We start from the raw sequence: 24526 nt of genomic DNA, 5'->3' as shown, positions 1-24526 counted from the left end.
GAGGAATAAATGTACAAGTTTTTATAAACACTTTTTTATAAACTAACTGGTTTTTTAAATTTCAAAAACTATTTTAAAGAAGGTATCCATTGAAAAAATATACCGGAGTAATTTTTTTCAGTGGATAAATATTTTGTTTATTTAAAAACAAATAGATTTATAAATACAAAATTTTCTTCTCATTTTTCTTAGAGTAATTCTTCTTCATGGTTTTAAGTAAAAACGTTTAATATATTGAACAAAAACATTTATAAACAGATAAAGTATTTTTTCAGTTTAATTTTTTAAATACTTCAGTAGTATACATAAAGCCATCTTGAGGAACTTTATGTTACATTATATATTATATTATTAATTTATGTATATAAGAATAAATATCACATTAAAACAATTAATTCAAACCTCCGAACGGCTGCATGTTCGAGGTGTACATTCTCCATTGTCCCTGGTAAATCCCCTTTTGCAGTGGTGACGTCATTGTGACGCTTACGTCACAATGCTCACCCGGGGATATTCTCCTGACGTGGCACTGATCGCAAGCTCCCAATTTCTCACCATTCACAAATTTCAGCTGACATCCGTAAGGCCAGATCTTGCTGCCTGTGGTTGAAAAAGACTGGTTTGTTTGTTTTATTAAAAAATTGAGGTAAAATAGTTTTTTCTTTAATCTTGTGAGATTATAATTAATCATATGATATTAATTACATAAGTATTATATCATTAATTTTAAAGTTTTATGTGTTTTTATTTATGTAATGTAAGCTTTTATACGCTTTGTAAACGTACTTTTTGAATAATACGTTAAAACCAAAAGTTTTTAAGCTAAATAGATCTAAGTTTAAGCTATTTAAAGAAACTATTGCTACTAGTGAAACATGCATGTTCTTATTTTATTCCAAACCAACCATTATTTTGAATTCTCCAGGTTTTGACGAACTGAGTTTCAGGTGGAACGCTTTCTCCTTCGCCTATGGTAACGTCCTGCACAAATTTCATGCTTGGCTGGTTCTTAGCGATGTTGCCAGGCAATTGGTTGGTTGACTGGTAGTCATAGAAGGCACCAATGGCAGCCTGCAAGTTCCTGTGGGTAAAGTTGTTTTGTTCTTTTTTCTTCATATTGTGGAACTTTTTTTTGCAAAAAAAAATATGCACACTTAATTTTTTTTCAACATGAGAACGAAACGTTCAAAGATATGCTTGTTTGTACAAACGTTTTGTAACTACTATCGCAATAAATTCAAACATAAAGTGCAGTGATTTTAATTTTGCTAAAGTTATTGATAAATTTTAAATTAAAACATTTCAGATTAAAACTTAACCTTTTAGCGTAGAGTTCAATATATATTCTATTTGTGTATAATGTTAGATAGTATCTTATAATTTTTTTTTTTTTGGATATTTTTTTTTAGAAAAATATTTAATGTTGTTAAGTTTAAAGGTCTCATTTTTCATAGAGTTTTTCGTTTTAGAGTTTAAATTTTGACTGTAAAGTTTTTTTTTTTGTTTTTTCGCTTATTATAAGTTTATTAAAGTTGGCTATGCAACTCGATGACCGAGAAGTCTTTTTGTGTATCCAGGTCCTTATACCGAAAAGTTTTAGAGTAATTTTTCGTTTTTGTTCAATAAACCTCTATACCACAAGGCATTCAGGAAAAGTGCAAAATTTTACGACATGATACTTTTCAAAAAAAATTGAAGTATTCATAAAAGGAGTTTTAATTAAAAAATACAAAATCTTGAACAAACCAGCTAGAAATTTCAAGAAAGAACTCGCATTCTGTTTTATCAAGACCCGTTTCCTGGCCAACCATCTGAATGAACTGCTGCACCAACATGTCCTTATCAGTGGTTTCCATTGACGAGATCTGTTCAAATGGATATGTTGATTAAAGTGTTTTATTAACGTTTAATTTAATTATTTACAAAAACTACAAAATACTTGACACCATTATCAATTACAACTAAACTTGACACTTGTTTTCACCATTCCTAACAAATACTGCTCACGACTTCTTATAATTATTTTTTGTAAATTGTTAAAACTAAAGTTTTGGTATTCTAAATTGAACTAAGAAGTATGAGTTTTTAGTGGCTTTGATTTCTATAAGCTATTTTTAATATCCATATAAACAAAAAGGTTTAAAGAAAGCTAGCTAGTTAAAAGACTGGAAAAAAATTAAAACAACAACTGACATCAAGTTTAATTCGTTGAATTTTTCTTAAACAATCTCTAAATTTAGATAGTTTATTTAACAAAAAGCTAGTAGTAGTAATCTTTAACATTCTGATTGTCTTATGTAGCTTTTCATGCTATGCTTAAAAATTTCTAGCTACTTGAGAAAGCTTTTTGAAACAATAGTTTGTATGTCTACTTAGAGTTAATTATTAAATTTTTAAACTAGTTTATCAGTAAAAAAGTTTGACTTTAAACAAAATCAACTAAATTTGGTAAATGAATTCATACTTTTTTACTGATAAATTTCTTTAAATGTGATAACAGATATGCAAGCCAACTATTTTTCACTAACTGGTTTAATTGGGAAAAAAAATTGGACCATGTTAAGTAAATGAATTTTTTTCTATAATCTTTACCTTGAACAATACATCTTAATAACTAAAAGTTTTGTCTCAAGCAATAAAATTTCTGATTAGAAGCAAAATCAGCTCAGAAAGATATAATTTATAAACTTTTTAATATTAATGAAATCCAAAATACTTTATCTTAGTAAGGTTCAGTTGAATAACTTTTACTTGCGGGTAGAAACTGTTTTAATGATTTTAGAAAATACATTTTGTTTTTGAAAACTTAAAAAAAGCTTACTTTTTAATATGCTTATTGCAAGTGATTGTTTTAATAAACATATAGTTACTCGTTACAACAATTATAATTTTATCTGTGTTCTGTTGTTTTAATAAATTCTCAAACCAAAACTCAATTATGTATAATTGAATATTTTTCGAAAGTGCTCATAACTAATCTAAAAAATATATACAGTTTTAACTTTTCCTTTAGTTTAAAAGTAAAATCTATTTTCTTAATTTATAAAAACAATTTCCACTTGCAAGTAAGAGTTTTTAAAAAATGAGTAGAACACTTTTTAAAACTAAATAACTTAAGTTTTCATTCAAAATCCAAGAGTTTGGTTTAAAAACTAGCTGGGCATTGCATAGCTATTTTTATGATTTTGCAAGAAAAATGTTTTTAACTAATAATAACTTTCTTAGTTTATGTTAGAAGAGTAAATATTTTACAAACATGATGATAAAATTAGTAGAACTGCACAAAAACCTATTAAAAACTGTGTAATTGATTAATAAATTTGTAAAATACATAATAACTTTTAATATTAATTTAAAAACTAATTAAAAGTGTATGTTCAATTCCTTAAACATGTATTTTTTTAACTTGTTTATGGTCTATGCTTATAACCTTACACTATAACAAAGCTGAAAAATTATCTAAAACCACCTTAGCAACAATTAACTGAAACTAACATAAAATAATGATTTAATAAGTATGTTGTTAAATAAGTACACTTTGTAAAAAAAATATAAAGTTTATTTGTGTACTAACACTTTTTTTATTCAAACACAAACTAAAACATTTGTAATAATGATTCTCATTTAATTTCTATCAATTTACTTTAAATCGGTGTAAATTACTTATTTGGTGAAAAAAAAAAAAAATTAACAATTAATATATAGTAAGAAAATTTAGTATAAGTTTATCCTGAAGCTTGAGCGGTTCTATTTTTTTAATTATGAAAACTTAACATTTTTATTTAATATTTTAAATACTAAACTGATTGTGTACTTTTATAAGGTAATTTGTAAAACTAGTAAAAAGAACTAATAGAAAAAATTTAATGTATAAATAAAATTCAACGAAAAAAAAAAAAATTTATGATTAATGCAAACATAGCACAATTATTTTTTGAAAAATCATATAGTTATTGGGCATTAATCACAGTGTTAACTTTCAATGTTTTTTTAAATAATGAGCTTGTATATTTTCATTAGATATTTATTATTAACTAAATAGTATCTAGAAAAGTGTTTAGCGATAGAAATTTCTATACTACAGATAGATAGTATGCTTTAAATAAAATGTAAAAGTATACCTGTAATGTGGGTCGGCAAAATGTGGCTCGAAAAGTAAAATGTTCTGGCCCGCGACGTATTTACCAGCTTAAATCAAATATTACAACACAATAATTTTTTTTTAAACATCAGGGTTTCTCAAACATATTTTCGTGAGTACCCACTAGGCAGAAAACTTAAAAATAGTTTCTTATATTTATCAGATATCGCCTATTCACTAGCTAACTATACACTTGCTTATTTGCTGCCTTAAAAATTAACGCCCCAACAGACTAGAACAGTGTCCAATTGGGAAACTCCAGTTTAACTTAACTAAATTTGCTTACTAATGACTTTGAATTTATAAAGTATTTTACTGAATACATTTCGGAAGTTAAAGTTGATCAACTAGTTTAAACCTTTAAATATACAGTTTATTTTTATGTTTACAAACCATGGTGAGCTTATTTTCATAAACGCTTTTTCAGAAGATTTCAAAACGGCCTCATTACAAATTTGAGAGTATCTAGTTTACTTTTCGAATTTCTCGTGAAATTTAAAAAAGTTTCCCCTCTTATGGCCCCATTACCAGTCACATGCCCCTTTTGCAGCTTACCACTTGCTAAGATAGCCACCGGGCATGTAATGATATTAAGGCCATAGGGGGAGGGGGGGGTCCACTTTGTTTTTTACAACTTGATCTTATTTTGTAGAATTTAATCTGAGCTTTCAGACACTTTTAACCGCTTAAAAAACTCAAAGTAATTTTTGAGATATAAGCGATCAAAGAAAGGGCGTTCAATAGGTTCCTTATGGAAGGCGAAAACTAAAAATGCGAAAAAAGACTATTTCACTAAAAATCTATCTCCTCCTTCATTTTTTGAGTAATCTTTCTCAAATTTTTACAGAATGTGTATCATTAAACTTTAAAGAGATTTATTGTAGGAATTTTTTTAATTTTGAGTAAAAAAAAATTATTGTCAAAAAGCTACCCTTTTTTTTAGTTTTTTGTGGATAAAATTTTTATTTTTCTAAATTTCAAAAATTCCAACATTCAGATTCTTCAAAATATTAAAAGGAACATTTCCTGAAAATTTGAAGTCTCTAGGTCAAAAAATGAAGGAGGAGATAGGTTTTTAGTGAATTTTTAAATTTCCGAGAAAATTGACCCCAAAAAATTTGCGGTCCATACGTTTGTATCGGAAACTTTTTACAAAAAATAAAATATCTCAAAAGTTAAATTATATTTTTGAATTCTATAAAAACAGGCTTGTAGTTTGTATTTAAAGCTTTCATATAAGATCCAAAGTTATTTTCTGTAAAAAAAAAGTCGGACCCCCCCCCTATGGCCTTAAGTCCTCATAGTCGATTTAACAGTAATTACTTTAAATTACCTTTTAGGGTAGAGATGTGGTAATTCAAGTGTGCATAATAATTTATTAACTTGAGACAAGCGCAAGATTTAACAGAAAAATTCAAACGGAAAACAGTCTGTATTTATGATTTAATACAAAAACAAAAAGAAATCAAAAATACTTTCATTAATGCCTTTAAGAGACAATACATATTTATGTCACTTTTGCATTTAATTTAAATAAAATATAAAATTTCGAAGTATATTTAACTTTATCAAAAACGTTAATTTTCAAATAAATATTTCTTTTTGGAAATAATGAAACATACTTTTGTGATTCAGTAAATAACTTCAAACATTTTTATAAGGTTTACTGCAATTAGGTTTTAAAAATTAAACCATTAAATTTAACAAATATATAGTGTGTTCCTACTTTTTTTTTTACATTGCTAAGAATTAGAAATTTTACAATATAACTATTTGTAACAGAACTAATACTTTTTTAGAGCAATTCTCAAATGTTGTACATGGAAAATCAAAACAATCTTTGGTATGAACTTGTAATGGAAAATAGAGGTTAGCATAGTTAAAAGTCAGGAAAAAAAGCTGCTTGGATTATATGGTTTAATTTCTGCTAAAAATGTACTTTTTTCACAAGTTTAAAGTGAAATGAATATTTTTTTGAACAAAACTCTCGAAAATAATACATTTATTTGCAGAAAAACCATAGAAAGTAAAGCTTTCTATGAGCAGCAAATTGTTCTGAAATTTTTTGCTCGAATAAAAAGCCAATTGCGTTTATAAAGCCATCATGAATATAAAAGCATATAATTAACAAGACAATTACAAGAACAAATTCCCTAACAATAATTAAAACAAATGCAACTTTTGATTGTTCAAAACATTTGGGTTATTCAAACAATCTTTTTCCTTTAATCGAACTGGAACTCTGTAAAAATATATAGTTATAAACTCACTAAACAACGTTTTAATTCTAGCAAAAAAATTTACTAACATTTTTTATACAAGTGCATAAAAATTTGTTTTTATAAACTAATAAATTCAGTAACTATAATAATGTATTAAAAAAATTCAACTATTTTTTATTCAGTATCTGTTTACTACCTATACCAATTTCAACATATTTATTAAACATAGAATATTCTAGTATTATGAAAAAGTTGTTATATAAGAACGATTCGAAATATACTATTATGAATTCGGACAACTAGTTATGCTGTGCAAAAAAGTTTTTGAACAAAGCAAGCATCTTTCAAGTTCAAACTAAATTAAAATTTTCTCCCACTCCTTTTTAAAAAAGCATTACTTGCAGGTAAAAATTATATCATAATTTAAGAAAACTAATTTCTTTATAAGATTTCTTAAAATCAGAACTTAAAAATATTAAAGAACTTTTTGTGAGCACAACCTAAAAACAGGGTAGCCACTAATTTTTGAGAAATTTCTTCTAGGTTTTGGTAATTTTTTCAAGGTTTTTGGTATTTTTTTAGTTTGAATTTATGTTTAAAGTTAAAAATGGTATAAAAATATATAAAAACATTCAAAAGTAACTTTGAAGCTACTTTAAATGTGTTTTTAAAAAAAAAATCTATGATGATGACAATAAAAAGTATTTATATGATAGATTTTTTGTGTCAAAGCGAAATTTCACTACAAAACACATAAAAACTGTTTTAAATTCCCGGTTTTTTAATGATTTTTGTATGAAATTCCAGGTTTTTTCTGTATTTTTTTTTTGGCAAAAATTGTCAAATTTCAAGTTTTTTCAAGATTCCAGTTTGTGTGGCAACCCTACAAAAATAAATGTAAAAGTAATACTTCAACAAGCAGCTTTGAATGGAAGATTAATAAGCTTTGAAAATCTATGGTTGTTTTACTGAACGCCATTGAAATAAAAGTATTTATGCTTAGCGATTTGACTGATATGATAGTCAACAAAAACGTTATAAACTTGATTGGTTCGAACTAGCTACAAGCATATCTACCTAAGATGGATTGTTTACTTTTTAAACAGAAACAAAAATATAACAACTACAAGTTATAATTCCAGAAAATAATATGTTTTAGCTATCAAATCTAAAGTATGAAAAAAAAATTCCAATTATAAATAAATCATAAATAACTAAATTCAAGATAGTTAATTAGTTGCTGCTGCAAAAAGTTGATCAAGAAGTTGAGATTTATAATCTAGCATAAATAAATTTTAAACAGGGAAAAATATTAAATTTCACTCTAGCTCCTACTAGGTGACTTTGAATTAAAAATCATTGTAGAATTTGAGACTAGTAAAGGAGTTTCAATTTATCAAACTTTATGTCAGTTCTTTAATTTAGTACTTTTTTGGTCTTAACAGCCAAAAACTTTCTTTATACCTTTTTTATGTATGATTACTCAATTAAATAATTCGCAACAGATAAAAAACCTAGACCAACATAAAACATCAATTAACGGACCAGTTCGAAAATTCCTAAAATTGAGCTCAGGCAATTTCAACATAAAAAACATTTTTATATGAAGTTCTAACTTGATTTGGTCGTGTAAGTCATGCTTTCACAATTAAAGTAACATTGTAGTTAAATAATATCATTTTAAAACCCTCTACTAATCATTTTTTGAATGAGTTCAAGCCATTTGTGATAGCCATCTGTTATATTTGTGGAATTGTTGCTTTTGACTTACGCCGCCGCGCATTCATAAGAACTACATAATATTAATATGATACCAAACACAAACATCACTGCTACGTTGATTTGATGGCCGTATAGGGGAAGGGGCGAGTGGTGAGGAGAGAACGTTTTCAATCTGCATCCGGGTGTTTGGCGATGACGATGGCGAGACCTGTTTGCGTGTGTGAATTTATATATATATATTATATATATATATATATATATACAGGGAGTATATTGCATAAATAATTGAAGAATTCATATTTGATAATAACACATAAATATAGATAATTTCGTATCAAGTTATAAATTATGATTGCTTCGTCTGGATAAGTAGATCAAAATATATAATAATGTAATCCATAAGTTACAAGTTTTAATATATTTATGTAGATTATTTAAAAGCCTGTTGAACTTAAATTAAATAAAAAATCTTTAAAAACTTGATATTGAAATGAAAAGTTTGAAAAATCAAAGCTTGGTTTTGTAGTAAATTGTGATCTTACCAAATATTTTCAAACTTAACACATACTTTAACTAATATTCCAGTCAATCAAACTACTTAAGAGTGCCTATAAAACATCACTACATTAAACTGACAAGATAAACTACAAACCTGTCTTTTGATGTCGGGTTCTTCTTGGATGGAGGTGAGCTGGTGAGCTTTCGAGTTTAAAAGCTCGTCCTCCACATCGCACGTGGGACTCTTCTTGCTAATATTTATTTAAGTTGCAACATACAAAACTATAAAGAAAAAATACTTCATATTTTGTAACTGTTTTTCTTAATAAGTATGAAATTCTATTTAATGGGAAAAATGCTGATCATGGAAAGTTAATTGATGTCTTTATCGATAGAAAAGTTTAAAAAGCTTGGTTTGTATAAAGCAAAGTATTGGAAAAATATTTATCATCAACCTTTCTTTAGTAATATGTACTCCTTAATAAAATTAAAATTTTCCTTAGAATTTAAAAAGATTAAATCAGTCACAAATACAGCAGTTACACTGAATTAATAAAAATAAAACACCAGTTTGATTTGATCCATAATTTACCGAACATTTTACAACATACTTGAACCTTTCAACTTAATTTTTAAACTTTATCATATTTGTTTATTTAAAACCAGTAATAAATAAAACATTCAAATAAACAAACGTGTTCCAGCAGGTGAAGGCGTTCGACGACGCGGAAGGCATCGGGATTCCCACGTGACCGAAAGACGAGTTGTGATTGGGTGAAGGTTCGTCTTGCATGACTGCATCTTGTTGGGCGAAAGGGTTGTTGTTGTTGTTTGAAAACTGCTGCTGAGTGTGAGAAGTTGAGAATGATGAAAATTGCTGGGTCACTCCTAACAAACCACCCTGCTCAACTGTTATTATCACCCAAATGACGTCTGTTGATTGATTTTTATTTTTATTCTTGTTTACTACGATTTAAAAATAATAAACATATGTGTAATAATTGTTGATTAGGTTTTTATTAGCACTTTTTACTTCAACTGTTTATTTTCATCATTTTTGATAACTGGATAGGATTAACTGGAAAAAAGTAACTTAGTTATTTTTTGTTCAGTGGATAAATATTTTTTTGATTTTAAATTCAGAAAAAAATTTAATGTCCAATAGTCATTTTTAAGTCAATGTAGCTAAATTCTATTCGTTAGCTTTGTGTTTCTTAACAATACAATATTATCTTTATACGTTTATTTAAATTATTATGTATTTATCTGTACTAGTTTAAAGAAATTATGTTGGAAATATCAAAATATTTCAAATTAAAATATTTGCAATAGAAAAATACTTTTATTTTTATTATGTGACAACCTTTTAATGCCGCTTTTATATTGCAGCCTTTCAAAACTAAAGCTGAGTCTTTTAACTTAATGTTTTGTAAATAAATTTTTTTTCATTAAATTACTAAAAATAATATAATACTTTATATTCTACAGTCTATTTTAGAGCTTTTTGTAGGCATAAAAAAATAAATTGCATTTATAAAAGTTAATATATATAAGCTATATATGCCGAAATACAAGTTAAGAATCAAACAACAAATTTAAATTCAAATACAAATATACTACTTCATAAAAGTAAAAATTAATTGTCTTTAATCAAATTGTTTGTCAATAAATAAATATTTGAAAAACAAAACTGCTGCATCTTTTTTATACCTTATAATGCTTTCCTTATAAATAAACCTTATAATTCTTTTAAAAATTGAAGTTAACTTTTTTACTTACTATCGACTTATAATAATGTAATACTTCTACAGTTCTATTTAAAACTTTTTGTAGGCATAAAAAACACTTTATACCTATAATTTTTATTTTTAGACGCTTAAGTTTATTCTTGAACGCTTTTATTTCAAAACAGAAGCAAAGTTTAGTTCTAACCGTAAAACAACTAATTTAAATTCAAGTACACACTACTTAATTAAAACTACATATAATTTGTTTTTAATTATATAGCTTATGAATAAATAGTAAATAATGATATGTTTGGTGTACAACTTAGTTTAGTTTATGTTACACATACTAGAACACTTTATAGCTTAATTTGCTTGTTTTTGTTAGATACACTTTTATTACTAAATTTTCAGTAAAAAATATAAATATGAAATGTTAAATAACTCTATAAATTAAAAAAATAAGTAAATTAAGCTCTATTAACAAAATATTTTAGTGATTAAATCACTATAATCTATATTAACAATTGTCAGTTATTCAAACACAACCACAGTTGTTCTCATCTGGTTTTGAAAATGCACAAATTTGCTAAAAAATTTCTCTAACGGATTAAATATGAACTTGAAATATATAGATAGTACTTTAATATTTGTTGACGTTAAAATATTTAAAAAGATTTATCATATATTTAAACACTCAAAATAGCATTTTTAGATTTGTAGTTTTCCGATACTTTTTTTTTAGAAATATGAGAATTTCAATTTTGTATTTCAACCAAATTAAAATACAATTTATTTGGTCTAAAATTATTATTTTTTAATTAAGAAGTCGGTATAAAACAATAAAACCGTTTAAACAAACAACAAATGTTGTTTACTAGCTGTTGCTTTACCCTGTATAACAAGTGGTTTTTTAGAGTAAATCATGTACTACAATTGAACTTGCCGTACAAACAAATTCAAATCGATTTTAACAAAACGGAATTAAAGCAAAGCCAAGTTTTGAATGACTTAAGGCTTTTTTTTGATGTTTTTACGTTTACTTTAGTTGTTCAAATTAAAATAAAATAATTTAAATTATTGTAAAAATTATTTTAAGTGATTGCAGTAATATTTAATACTAATATAATTTAATACTAATTAAGTAATTGATGACAGATCTGTGAAAATTGATTTTTTTTAATAAATTTGTATACAAAACATTTTAGAATTTATACTGCGACAACATAATGGGAAATAAAAAGTACTTCATAATATTTTATAATAAAAATTAAATTATAGGTTAATTTTTTGACGTATTTGAAACTTTAATGTTTCTTACTATTGGGTTTGAGTTATGTTTTTCGGCTGATTAATCTAACTTATCAAAAAGGTACTTCAGCTTTGAAACAACACCTTATAGAACAAACATTTCAAATTCTACACAAACTTACCAGTTCATTTTTAATTTCGAGCGTGAGCCGCAGCAGATGTTTTTCTTTGCTGGCAAGCACAAGTCAACAAAAATAAAAACAAAAGATTTAAACAAGACAACACAAGCAAATGCATTTTGTAAAAAGGAATTGATTTTTGTCAATGTTTTTGTTGAGCTTTCAATAACAACACAAAACTTATTCTGTTATTGTGAAAACTATTTTTGCAAAAATTGTCTATAACAAGTTTTAACCAATATACTTGTTAAAATTAAAATTTTTATACATAAAGCAAGTTTCAATTAAATTATTTGAATTAATCTGTTTAATGCGTGGAATATATTGATTTTATATTGGATAATCTGCTTTTGAGTTCCAAATAATTAGTGAGTTCCCAAAATTTAAGTTTACATAACTTTTAAAATTCATGTTACATAACCTATGAGGGTACTAATGTATAAAATATTTTAAAAAAATAAAACGTTACAGAAACGCATTAAAATCTTTATTCCTCTAATGCTAATTTAAACTTTATACTTCATTAACTCAAAGCAGCAAGTTATAAATTAGAACACTTTTACAACATTAAACGTTTTCAAACGTAGCTAATATGTCAAAAGTGCATATCTCACATGGATTTTGCTATTTGTTCTTGTTTCTAAATGATTCAAAAGTTTAATAAAATAAAATAAAGTTTAGATTTGAATAATCCTAATTTTGTATTTATATTTCTAAAACAATTATAAGCTTTTTTAATATACTTTTTCAATTAAAATTTTTATAAGTTAAAAACTGAGTAGACTAAATAAACTAACTGAAAAAATTAAACTATATGTACAAATCATGATTTTACTTATTGTTTACTTCAATTATATAATAAGTAAACCAAAAACTAATTTAAATAAAAATTACATTATAAAAAATGAATTACCTTAAGTTCCATATATTTTTTATATCAAATACAATTCTTAATCAAAATATTATAGTAAAAAATTAGAGTTGAAAGTTAAACTGCTAATTATTGACAGATATCAATTTAATCAAAAATTTACAATAAAAATTTAATTAGTTATTTTCTTTTTTGTTAGACATAATATTTGGTTCAAACAAATCAATCTTGCTAAAAACTAACATCTTATTAATTTCACTCGTATGTAAAAATAGTCCTTGAATTTATTTTTTCCTATATTTAAATAACCTAAACAGGAAAAAACTACGCAAATTTTTTTGATATATTTATACATTTGCAAAATCCCAGAGGATTTTAATTTTAGCAAAATTTCACCAGACATTACCAAAAGCTATATGATAGAAAATGTAAACAATACAAGATAACGAGCTAAATACAAATTTAGCTCGTTATCTTTTGTAAGCAAAACTATAAAAATAAAAACATTACTAAAAGAAACTATATAAAAGTTTAAACAACTTTTATTATTTAAGGTTTTATATGCAGATATTCAAGATATTTTAGACTTATAAAACTCACTTATTGCTACATTTTAATTTAAACAAACAAAATGTGGTTCGGTATTTATTCGAGGCTGGAATAAAGTGACACTTTGTAAGTTGAATGTACTTTTCTTGACTAAAAAGCAAAAGTAAACACTTTTGGTTATACTTTGGACTAATGAAAAATAAATAAATTTGCTGTTAATTTTTTTATGTTGACACCCTTTACGACTTTGATAAAACAAGAAATTACTAGACATCTGTTGTTTAACTAAATCTTTTATTTTAAATGTTAATTATCAGTGCAATATACCTGTTTTAGTTGTTGACAGTGTAAAATAACTTTTACACGGCATTATGCAAAAACAAAAGGTTTTTGTCAAAATGAAATCATAATGGGAAATAGTTTTTCATAGCAATTTTAATTTAACTTTTAGACACTTGAGTACAAAATTTAATTAATTCAATTAATTAAATTAATTCAAAACAACTTTACAAGCTATATTTATTTTATGCTATAAAAATATATATTTCATTCGCATTTTTTTAATTAAATAGCTTACAGTAAAAAAGTTCTAAATATTAAAAATTTAGGTAAAAAATTAAACAAATATCTTCTTAATAACTGCAAACCTGATTTTTTAAACTAAATTATGAAAAGTCTATGTATTAGATTTAGAGATACTTTCTGAAATTTTGCTGTTCAAGATAATGGAAGTAAAGTTCAGGTAGTAAACAAACGTGAGATATTACTTATTAATCTGAATTTCGTATTTTTTAAATTAACCTTATCTAAAAATACAGTTAATTTTTTATTATTATCCGGCTTTTTAATGCGCACACTGACAAAACACAGACATTTTGATTAGTTGTATATTTCTTTTATATATGTAGGCTTTTCCATGACATACAGAATGTCACCTACAAGAACTGGTATTAATGTTTAAAAAAATAAAACAAACAATTAACAAAACCTCCGAACGGCTGCATGTTCGAGGTGTACATTCTCCATTGTCCCTGGTAAATCCCCTTTTGCAGTGGTGACGTCATAGTTACGCTTACGTCACAATGCTCACCAGGGGATATTCTCCTGACGTGGCACTGATCGCAAGCTCCCAATTTCTCACCATTCACAAATTTCAGCTGACATCCGTAAGGCCAGATCTCACTACCTGTGGTTGGTTGGGAAAGATTATTGCTTTATTTCAATAAAAAATCGGAGGTTGTTAGATTTGGACTGTTTTGCATTGTACTGATATTTTAATTTCAAGTGTTTTATGGGGTTTTAGTATATATATATATATATTTATATTTATAAAAAAGGTTTATTTCAAGATGTAAAACTTAAAGGACATAAAGTTGGAAAATTTTCTCCAGGTTATTCAGAATTTCTTCCAGGATTTTGAAACGACATATTTTTAACCATTTTAGTAGTAAATTAGTATTAAATTAAAAAAGGTGTTGTTTTTGGTAAAAACTACTTTAGCGATATATTATTACTATAATTTAATCTTTGTTTTTCTATTGCAACCTGTACTGTAATTTTAAATAAATTTCTTTAAAGTTCTCATATATAAAAGACTTATAACTTAAGTTAAGATTTATTATAGCTGCTATAAATACTTTGGGCATAAAACATTCTTCAGACATTTTCATTTGGCTCTAATCTTATTTTACTCTCTTGCTCTTGATTTTCTCTTGTTATTAGTTTTCTCTTAATCTAAACTTTATTAAGTTGCATCAGTTAGAAATAGGTTTTTATTGAATGACTGTAAATGACATTCAAAACAATGAAAATGAAAGTAAAAAAGTAGTCTCATTGATCAAAGTAGTAATTGATCCAATAAATTATCAAATACTAGTTAAGGCCATAGGGGGGGGGGGGTAAAACAAGTTTTTTTAGAAGTTGATCTTATATTAAAGAGTTTTTTCTAAGCTTGAAGATGTTTTTTATCGATTTAAAAAATTCAAGTTATTTTTTGAGATATGACTAGTCAAAGTCGGTATGACTAGTCAATAATAGGTTCCCTATGGAAAGGGAAAACTAAAACAGCGAAAAAAGACTATTTTATTTAAAATCTATCTCCTCCTACATTTTTCAATCAATTTTCTTCAAACTTTCACAGTCTAATCTTTATACAATAACAAAAAAACGTTACTTTGTAATTTAAAAAAAAATTGTGAAATATTATTTAAAAAAAAAAAAACACTTTTTTTTTAATTTTTGTGATAAAATTTTTATTTTTTTACATTATTAAAATTCTAAAGTAATGTTTTTTTCTTTTAATATAAGGAACATTTCCTGAAAATTTGAAGAAGATTGCTTGAAAAATGAAGGAGGAGATAGATTTTTAGTGAATTTTTAAACTTCCGAGAAAATTGACCCCAAAAAATTTGCGGTCCATACGTTTGTATTGGAAACTTTTTACAAAAAATAAAATATTTCATAAGTTAAATGATATTTTTAAATTCTGTAAAAACAGGCTTGTAGTTTGTATTTAAAGCTTTCATATAAAAGCCAAGTTAATTTTTGTAAAAAAAAATGTCGGACCCCCCCCCTATGGCCTTAAAAACTTGTAGTAGACTTTTTATTCAAGTCTAAAATTTATAAAAATTATAACTTCTATGAGACAAACTTGTTAAAAAAATAAAATCTAAAAAAAATCCAGGTTTTTCATAATTTTTGTACAAAATTATATGATTTTCCATGTTTTATTTTTTTTTTTAATTTCCCAAACTCCAGGTTTTTTTCGCCTAGATTGTCAAATTCCAGGTTTTGTAGCCACCCTGATATATTTCTTTGTAAATTTAAATTAATACATAAAATATAGAGAAATTAAGCTTAAGAACTTAAAAACTATTGTAGTAGATAAAACTTTTTATAGTTTTTTACAAATATAAAACCAACCATTGTTTTGAACTCTCCAGGTTTTCACAAACTGAGTTTTAGGCGGAACACTTTCTCCTTCGCCTATGGTAACGTCCTGCACAAACTTCATGCTTGGCTGGTTGTTGGCGACGTTGCCAGGTAACTGGTTGGTTGATTGGTAATCGTAGAAAGCACCAATGGCCGCTTGTAAATTCCTGTCACAAAATAGTTATTTTGTTCAAGCTTTTTTTACATACTATGCGGTTTGTTACTTTATTTTAGCATAACATGTTCTAAACCAGGGTTGCCACTCGTTTTTTCAATTTTTTTTCCAGGTTTTCCAAATTTCTTCCAGGTTTTTAAAAGTAAACATTTTTGGGTTTATTTTTAGTTTTAGGTTAATTTCTATATAAAAAACTGTATTAATATAATTAAATAAATAGTATAATATAATTGAAAAGATACTGAGAAGTTACTTTAATTGTGTTTTTTAATAAAAAAATTTTGATGATAACAAAAAATCTTTGTATGACTATTTATATGATAGACTTTTTGTGTCAAATTGAAATTTTACTTCTGATAATGTTATAGTTATTAAAAATTCCAGGTTTTTCAAGGTTTTTCCAGGTAAAGTGGCAACCCTGTCTAAACGCACACAAAAATATTTGTAAAACGTTTTTCTATAATAATGATTAACGGTATTAGAAATAAAACGACTTATATTTAATTAATAAAACTAAATACAAATGAAATAATCAAAATAAGGCTTTTTTTGTGGAAATTTTATGTAAATATAATCACAACAAACTAAGAATAAAAAGTAACTTTTTTAAGGAGGAAAAGCATGACTTTTAATCCGATATATATTATCAAATTGCAAAACTATGCGGTGGGTTACTTTTGAAAAAAAAAAATGAACAAACCAGTTTGACATTTCAAGGAAGAACTCGCACGCGGTCTTGTCCAACCCCGGTCCGTTACCGACGAGCTGTGCGAACTGCTGCACCAGAACGTCCCTGTCAGTCGTACCCATCGAAGAGAACTGGCCCACGAGGCACTGATCCACATCCATGTCTCCGTTGTCCATATTGTTTGCGGTATTTGTTTGGGGGATTTTATGTAACACAAATAATTGAACTGAAAATGTGCTGTAGACTTGACACTTAGTTATAAAAAACTGTGAAACATTTGTTTAAGTGTCAAATGATATGTTTATTAATTAATTAAATCTAATGTTTTATGTTAATAAAATATTTTGTTTTATAACAAACATGGTTTAAACTATTAACCTTAAGTTTAAATCTTATACACGTATATGGTTGTTTATGAGGTATTTTAAATTTCTATAAAACTTAAAACATAAAGAGCCATGTTTAAAGCATAACTACAGTAATGATACACAAAAGCTATAGATACTTGATAAAAATCTGACTCAGATCACTAAAGAGTTTAATAATACTTTATACCTTATTATTTAACTTATGTAAAATATTATAAAACTACCTAAAAAGCTATTGTTAAACTTTTATCTTCAAAGATTACAATTAAAGATCTTAACTTATTGATAAGGTAAATTTATAACTTCAAGTATACTATTTGAAAAGAATTTATATTAACTGATGATCTCTTTTGCTGAGTTAAATACTTTTATGAAAATAAAACCTAAAATTTAAATTAGCTATTAACGAAAAATACTGATACATATGATATGTACAACACTAACAGGGTTGCTGAATGATTTTGGAAAAAATTTTCCAGGTTTTCAAATTTTCTTCTAGATTTTTTAAAATTACACATTTAAGGGTCTCTTTTTAGTTTACCTTAGGTTTAAGGTACTGTGATAAATAGTATTAAGACATTGTAAAGATATATTAAAGATTCTTTAAATGTGTTTTTTGAAAAAAAAAGACAATTTTTTTATCTATACAATAGATTTTTGTGTCAGATCGAAATTTTACTACTTATCATGTTTAAGTTGTTGAAAATTTCAGGTTTTTGCTGGTTTTTTAGTTATTTTTGTTATATAATTATTTGTCTTAGCTAAAAAAAAAGATTGCTCAATATACTGAAATGTAAATAGCTTATTTAAATAAAGGTGTGGAAATTAAATTTTCTATTTACAACCAGGTTTTGGTGACAAAAAATTGCGACCTCTACTATTTTTACTATTTTATTTTACTTGATGAGGCCGCAATTTTTTGTTGTAAATCTTAAAACTAAGTCAACTTTTAAAAATCAAGTTATTTTAAAACATAAAGTTTAGAAAAATAAAGGAGATAATGTTGACAAACAAAAACATATAGTACAAGCTACGCTGACATTTTGAACTTTTAACTAAAATCAATTGAGCCTAATTTATAACCTTTGTATTTGTACTTTGAATTTAATCATCGGCTATAAAAATAATTACATTCAAGTACATAACTTAATTCACAACTTCTAATTAAATATTTATCAAATTAATACAATTAGGTATGGTTTTAAAAACTACATAATTATATAAAACTAAATATTTTCAGTTAAGACTTATTAGACACTTGTTATATTTAACTTGATATTTGAAACCTAAAACAATTTAAATTATTCAACAAATAACTTAATTCGAAATGGTTTGGTGTAAGAAATACAAACAACAGAATACTATAACTTTTTAAGTGTATGATGTTTATAGAAACAGGTATACTTACATATAAAAATTCCATAATATTTATTTGTAAACTTATTTTTACTTTACTTATGCTTGTTTAGTTAATTCAATACTATTTATTTGTACACTAGTAATAGTTGTTATAAAATATATGATTACTACAAACAAATTCTAAAACTTTCTTATTTAATTTAAAAATTACGAAAGGGCACCAAAAAAGGGTAGTTTTGACATTTAGTAAATATACATTATTAATCGTAGTTATAAAATAACAACTATATTTTTCTAAACTTTTGTACAAGTATATTAGTTTACTTAGATACCTTAGTAAATTAAAAAACAAAAACTCAAACTAAAATAAAAACTTGTCAAACTTGGATTTGTTAAGTTTAAATTACATAAAACTTCTTAAGCGTTATAAATAAACGCTAATGATACTGTACATAAATATTCAGTATGTTTCAAACTTATATCTATATAGTTTGCCATACAATATTTTAAAACTACCACTTCCTAAATGTGTCCAGATAATCCACAGCTCAAACTCCTTGCAGCCAACAGACTTTTAATTATAAGTGCCTGCAAAGAATATAAAATACTAGTTCAAAAAAAGGTGCACAAAACTAGAATAACTAAAGTAGCTCTAAAATCGAATATTGAGAATGATATCTTATAAGAGTTTTCCAGTTTCTACACACAGATAAAAAAAAATTACTCTCCACGTGGAAGCAGTAATAAGCATGTATACTTAGAGACTGGCACAGCACAGACTCTAAAAAGAGAGAAATATAAAAACGCTCACAAAAATAACAACCGTAGAACGAAATAAGAACGAGGGACAATTAGTAAGAGCAGCCTTGTATATAGTCTCATATAAAAGATGTATAGCGAAAGTGTTTTAAACAAAGGCCGCACAGGACAATTTTCACATTTTTAAAGACAATACTCACCACACACGTAAAAAATAAGCGTCGATTAAAGAGACCTTGGCAAAAAATGAAATTTTGAACGAAACTTTGTATAAAACAAAAACTCAAAACGCCTTGATTGTTAATGTTTTTTTTTTAATTTATATATATATAAAAAGTAAGTTTTGTAATGCAGGTTTTGTATAAAAAAATAACAATATGTAGAAATAAATAGAGAGTTTTTCAGTGTCAGTGTAGCAAATGTTCTTAATCCTTAAAAAATGTTATGCAGTCAGAATATGACACACAAACAGTAAAAAACAAGAGAGAGAGGAACCGTTTAACGCGTGTGGTGCCTTGTAAATGCTGACGCTTGAAGAATGGTTGGAAGTAAATTGCCTATTTTGAGAGTAATAATAGTTTGTTTTTTAAGGTATTATTCTAAATAGGACAATAATTTTGGATGCAATTTAAAGATTTGTAAAATAAAATTTGCTTTAAATAAATTTAGAAAAAATAGCAATAAAATAAATAATCTATTGATTTTAAAAAATTTTAATAAAAATAGGTAAAAATTTGAACAAAGTTATAATATAAAAAAATAAGTTTCTGGATCATATGTGCAAACAGAATCTTATCATTAATCCTTTTTATAATAAATAACAAATATACATAAAACAACTTAATATAGTTCTTAAAAGTCTAAGCACAGTTTTTACATCAAATAAATACTAATTCAAAGTCAATTGTAACTTCGAAGTACCAGTAACAGACAGCCCACTTCCACCAACCAAACAGCAAGAGTCAGCAACTTATACAAGACACACACACAGAGGAGAATGATTATCAGTTTCAGCAAATGCACAGCAAACACCTACATCTGCTGCATCTGCATCTGTTGCATCTGCTGCTGAGGAGTGTCAACCTGTGGTATGAGCATCCTCTGGTGGTCGTTGGGACCAGGGGTGGGTGGCTGCTGCGGCATTGGCTCCTGCAAGTTTTTCATCAGCTTGTTGAGCCAGCTGGCAGTGCACTGGTCGTCCTTGAGTATCTGGTGGAAGGTGGAGTCTTTGAGCTGGTCGGGCAGGCACTGCCTCAGCGCCTCCTTGGCCCTGTGGTTGTCAGACAGCCTCAGGTAGCACCTGACCACATGCTTGAGCAGCCTGGCAGATGGCTCCTTTGCAATGGAGTTGACCATCTTGCCGAGGACCATAGCAACATGGGAAAAACGCTCATAAGTGTCACAGATATAGTTTAAGCCGCCCATGTCAAGCAGGATTTTCTGCAAAATGAAGGTTGCCACCGTTTTGGACAGCTCACTGCCAGTCTCCATTATCCTCAGGCACAGCGGGATTATCTCAGTGGTGAGGAGAAATGTGATGACGTCCTGCTCATCAGTTTTGACTAAGGCGCCAATGACACCCAGGCTGGTCAGGCGCAGGTACTCAAAGGGGCGGCTCTTGCTGGTGGTGTGCAGGAAGGGGTAGAGGAACAGTGGTATGTGGGCGCTGAGGAAAGTCTGCCTGGTTTCCCTGTGTGAGGCGACGCACTGCAGGAGGGCCAGGGCGTTGCACACCCTGTTGGACTGGGTGGCTGATAATGTTGGAGGGTTTATGGAGGGGTAGATGTTGACTATTTCTTGGAGGAGGGCGGCGATGGTGCCGAAAGAGTGCCAGAGCATCGGCGCCAGTTCCTGCACGCTCTCCCTCTTCTTGCTGAGCTCAAGCAGGGCCTGCTCTCTCGTTTCCACGTTGGACAGGTCGTTGATCCAGTCGAACACTTGCTTGTTGTTGATGTTGTCTTGCATGGACATTTTGAATTTGTATACACAGTATGCAGTATAATATCTAAAATAAAAATACTTTTTAAATTGAGCTTTGTCAAACTGTTTACAAGTTTTGTAACAATTTATTAATATATAAAAGCTGGTTACATTTGAAATTGTTAGGGTTAACTCTAATTTGTTTTTTTTTTTTTTTGCTACTTACTGTATCTTGACTTTTTAAGTTCAAACAGTAATATAAGTGGTAATTTTTATTTTTAAACTTAGTACTATTGTTTAAGCAGTTCAAGTACTTAACATAATTGGAAAAGGTCAACTTTGATCACTAAACTAGTTATTTTAAAAATAAGTACATACTAACTATTTTTTTTTAATCAGAAAAACAACTAATTATATATTTTTTCAAGGGTTAACCTGAATTGTCTAATTTAGGTATGAACTGTTTTAAAATAATAAAGAACATTTGTTAAGAACCTTAAATATTAAAGAAAATTGAACTACTTTTTAAATAAAACAAAATTAAAAATAAACTATCAAGTTCAATAATTTTCAAGTTGCAAGCATTGTTGAAAATTAAAGAACTTTTTAACACATAGCTGACAAAAAGCATAATGCTATATTTAAGAACTAATACTTTTAATAATAATTAATTTGAAGTATATTTGCTGTTTTTATTTGGTCTATCTAATGTACTATTTTTACAGCAGTTAATAGTCACATTACACTAATATTTACAAAACTCATGTTTCACTAAAATAATTGTTTACAAAAGTATTGTTCAAAACAGTACAACATATGTTTCATCAAGTTACAGACAAAAAAATATATCTAATCAATATCCTAACAATTTCTTTTTAATAAAAAGGTTATTACTGTTTAAAACAAAAACCACAACAAATTTATTCAGCATCATTTTTAGGGAATGGAAAAAAATTGTCACTATAGGTGAAAATTTGAAATTTAGGCTTGATTATCCTAGTATCTTCAAATTGTTGTGTAATTATCAAGTGAACCAAACTAATTACATGGTTGCCACTGTTCAAGCTGAGAAAAATTTCCTGACTTTTCCTGACTTTTTACTGACTTTTTACAAAAATTTTCCTGACTTTTCTAAATCAAACTCTTAAACTAAACTTATTCTAAAATACGTAACCTAACACTTGAATCTATATAAAGCTTTCAATCTAATTTCAATACAGGTTAAAAACAACAGTTTTTTGCTGAATTCTATCATCAAACTTCCAGTACATCACTTAAACTATCTGTGTATGATTGATGTTTGTAATAAACAGCTCTATCAGCAAAATACTTGTATTATTACCTTATAAACACAGCCTGTCTGAAAAAAGACACAATTTTTTATCATTTCCTAGCATAAATGTATCTAGATAAACAAACGACATATAAGGAACTTATACAATTAAAACCTTAAATTAATAAGGAACTTTCACAACACAAACCTTAAAACAATAACGAACTTTTACAGTTAAAACATTAAAACAATTAAGATCTTAATCAAATACTGTTTTTTTTAAATGTATGTACTAAAATTTATTTTCTTTGTTTTTTTATTAGCACTTCAACCTCTTCATCTAATGAAGATATGGTTTCCTTCATCTGGTCTGCATTCCGGTTCAGTATACACATTAACTTGTTACATAAAATACTAAACTAACTGCTTAGTTATAAAGAACTCAATTATTTACTTAAACAAAAAACACTTTGATTCTAAAATTATGCTAGATAAACTTTCGTTTATATACCACAGTTTCACTATGGAAGTGTCCTTGCTACAGATCATCAATATCCTGGTTACAAAGCTTACAAAACCTGGTTGTTCAAGTAGGGTACTTGTTCAATATGTTAATAGAAAATTTTTGCAGTTTTATAAAGAATATTTTACTAATTTATACCAGATGAAGGCATTGGAAATAAAATTAAACATTTTTGTAAATTTCTAGGAAAATTTTGGAATTTTTTTCTGACTTTAAAGGACCTTTAATTAATTTTTACCATTTGAAGGCTTTGGAAAGCAAGGAATTTTGTAAATTTAAACTGATAAAATCTGACTTTTTTTTTAAATTTTATCAAATTTCCTGACTTTTCCTGACTTTTTTTCAAAACCCCCCATTATTTCCTGACTTCTCCTGACTTTTGTCATTTTCTTAAATTTTTCCTGACTTTTCCTGATTTCCTGACTTTTCCTGACCGAGTGGCAACCCTGCTAATAACTTGCAAAATAATTACTGTTTTTTTGATTTGTTTTAAGTTTACCACTCACTGTTGCAAAAAAGATAGCCTGAGTTAATAAAAATTAATTCAATAGATATTCACAATATAAAAACAGATCAAATGTAATAGTTGTAAAAATGGAAGAATAACTGTTAACAATTTTGGTATTTCAAAATAATGTAGGAATAAATTTGAGAGTCTGATCAGTGAAGCTATTTTAAATAAATGTCATAATCCAGTTATAATCAAACAATTAACTAAACCAAGTATTTTCACACAGGAAGAACTTTTGACTACTTGTATATATTTATATTCATTATAGCTAAAAGTAAATTAAAAATACAGATAATCATCTTTACAAACCAAAAAGAACCAAAACAATAATAGATGGACTTAATGAAAACCGTATACATGAGAATAATATATTAAAAGCAATAAAACTAACCTAAGACTTGAAAAAACATCCAATTTAGCCTGAATTTTGGAAAAAAATTATAATCAGTCTGAAATTTCATAAAAGTTCAAACTAGCCTGAGTTGGTATGAGATATTCTGAGTGTTGACAACTCTGAAACGTTACATATGTCAAGCTGTAAATAAACATTTTCATAGGAACACAACTTTTTTGACTCATATGTTATTGTTTTAAAGATTTAAAGTTGTCTGATTTCAAAACAGTTGGTTGAATATCACAAGCTGTAGCTGACATAAGCTTTATACAAAATTGTCTATATTTCAAAAGTTATAGAATACTTTTATTTTCTATAAACATTTGACTTAAAGTCTATGTTTTGAGCTTTCTAAGACACATTTTGTTAATTTTTGTATAAAATGCTTTCACTAAGCCCACACAATGAACTATTTAAGTAAAACACTTTATTAAACATTTGAGCTTTAACTTTTTTTTAAACTTTAAA

General features: G+C 26.9%; 2 protein-coding genes across 2 annotated transcripts; both read right to left on the bottom strand.

Annotated features, from left to right (window-relative positions):
* Positions 1–5719: 5719 nt before the first annotated feature.
* On the bottom strand, positions 5720–17212 carry LOC145835556 (protein ILRUN-like). The gene is made up of 7 exons (XM_082943205.1): positions 16964–17212; positions 16080–16255; positions 14146–14343; positions 9279–9516; positions 8738–8834; positions 8189–8293; positions 5720–6383 (listed from the first exon to the last, which is right to left on the bottom strand). Exons 1-7 carry the CDS (start codon positions 17125–17127, stop codon positions 6345–6347), a joined length of 1017 nt encoding a protein of 338 aa, XP_082799331.1. The 5' UTR covers positions 17128–17212; the 3' UTR covers positions 5720–6344.
* A 2054-nt stretch (positions 17213–19266) lies between these two features.
* LOC145835387 (CCR4-NOT transcription complex subunit 9-like) lies at positions 19267–21438 on the bottom strand. Its single transcript, XM_082942953.1, has one exon. It carries the CDS (start codon positions 21406–21408, stop codon positions 20470–20472), a length of 939 nt encoding a protein of 312 aa, XP_082799079.1. The 5' UTR covers positions 21409–21438; the 3' UTR covers positions 19267–20469.
* Positions 21439–24526: the final 3088 nt, after the last annotated feature.

This window comes from Thalia democratica, chromosome 5 (genome assembly GCF_965202585.1).
Source record: "Thalia democratica chromosome 5, ktThaDemo2.hap1.1, whole genome shotgun sequence".
NCBI classification, from domain to species: domain Eukaryota; kingdom Metazoa; phylum Chordata; class Thaliacea; order Salpida; family Salpidae; genus Thalia; species Thalia democratica.
The sequence above is the reverse complement of the archived record's forward strand: the minus strand, read 5'-3'. Positions and strand labels throughout refer to the sequence as shown.

Bases quoted from the DNA above. Each gene is read 5' to 3' on its own strand.
- LOC145835556 (XM_082943205.1), bottom strand. From the start codon at position 17,127: ATGGACAACGGAGACATGGATGTGGATCAGTGCCTCGTGGGCCAGTTC. The intron at 16,256-16,963 runs GTTTGTTCATTT...ATTTTGTGACAG, and splicing joins TTCCTTGAAATGTCAAACTG to GAATTTACAAGCGGCCATTG. The intron at 9,517-14,145 runs GTTTTGTTAATT...ATCAATCAACAG, and splicing joins GAACATGCAGCCGTTCGGAG to ACGTCATTTGGGTGATAATA.
- LOC145835387 (XM_082942953.1), bottom strand. From the start codon at position 21,408: ATGTCCATGCAAGACAACATCAACAACAAGCAAGTGTTCGACTGGATC.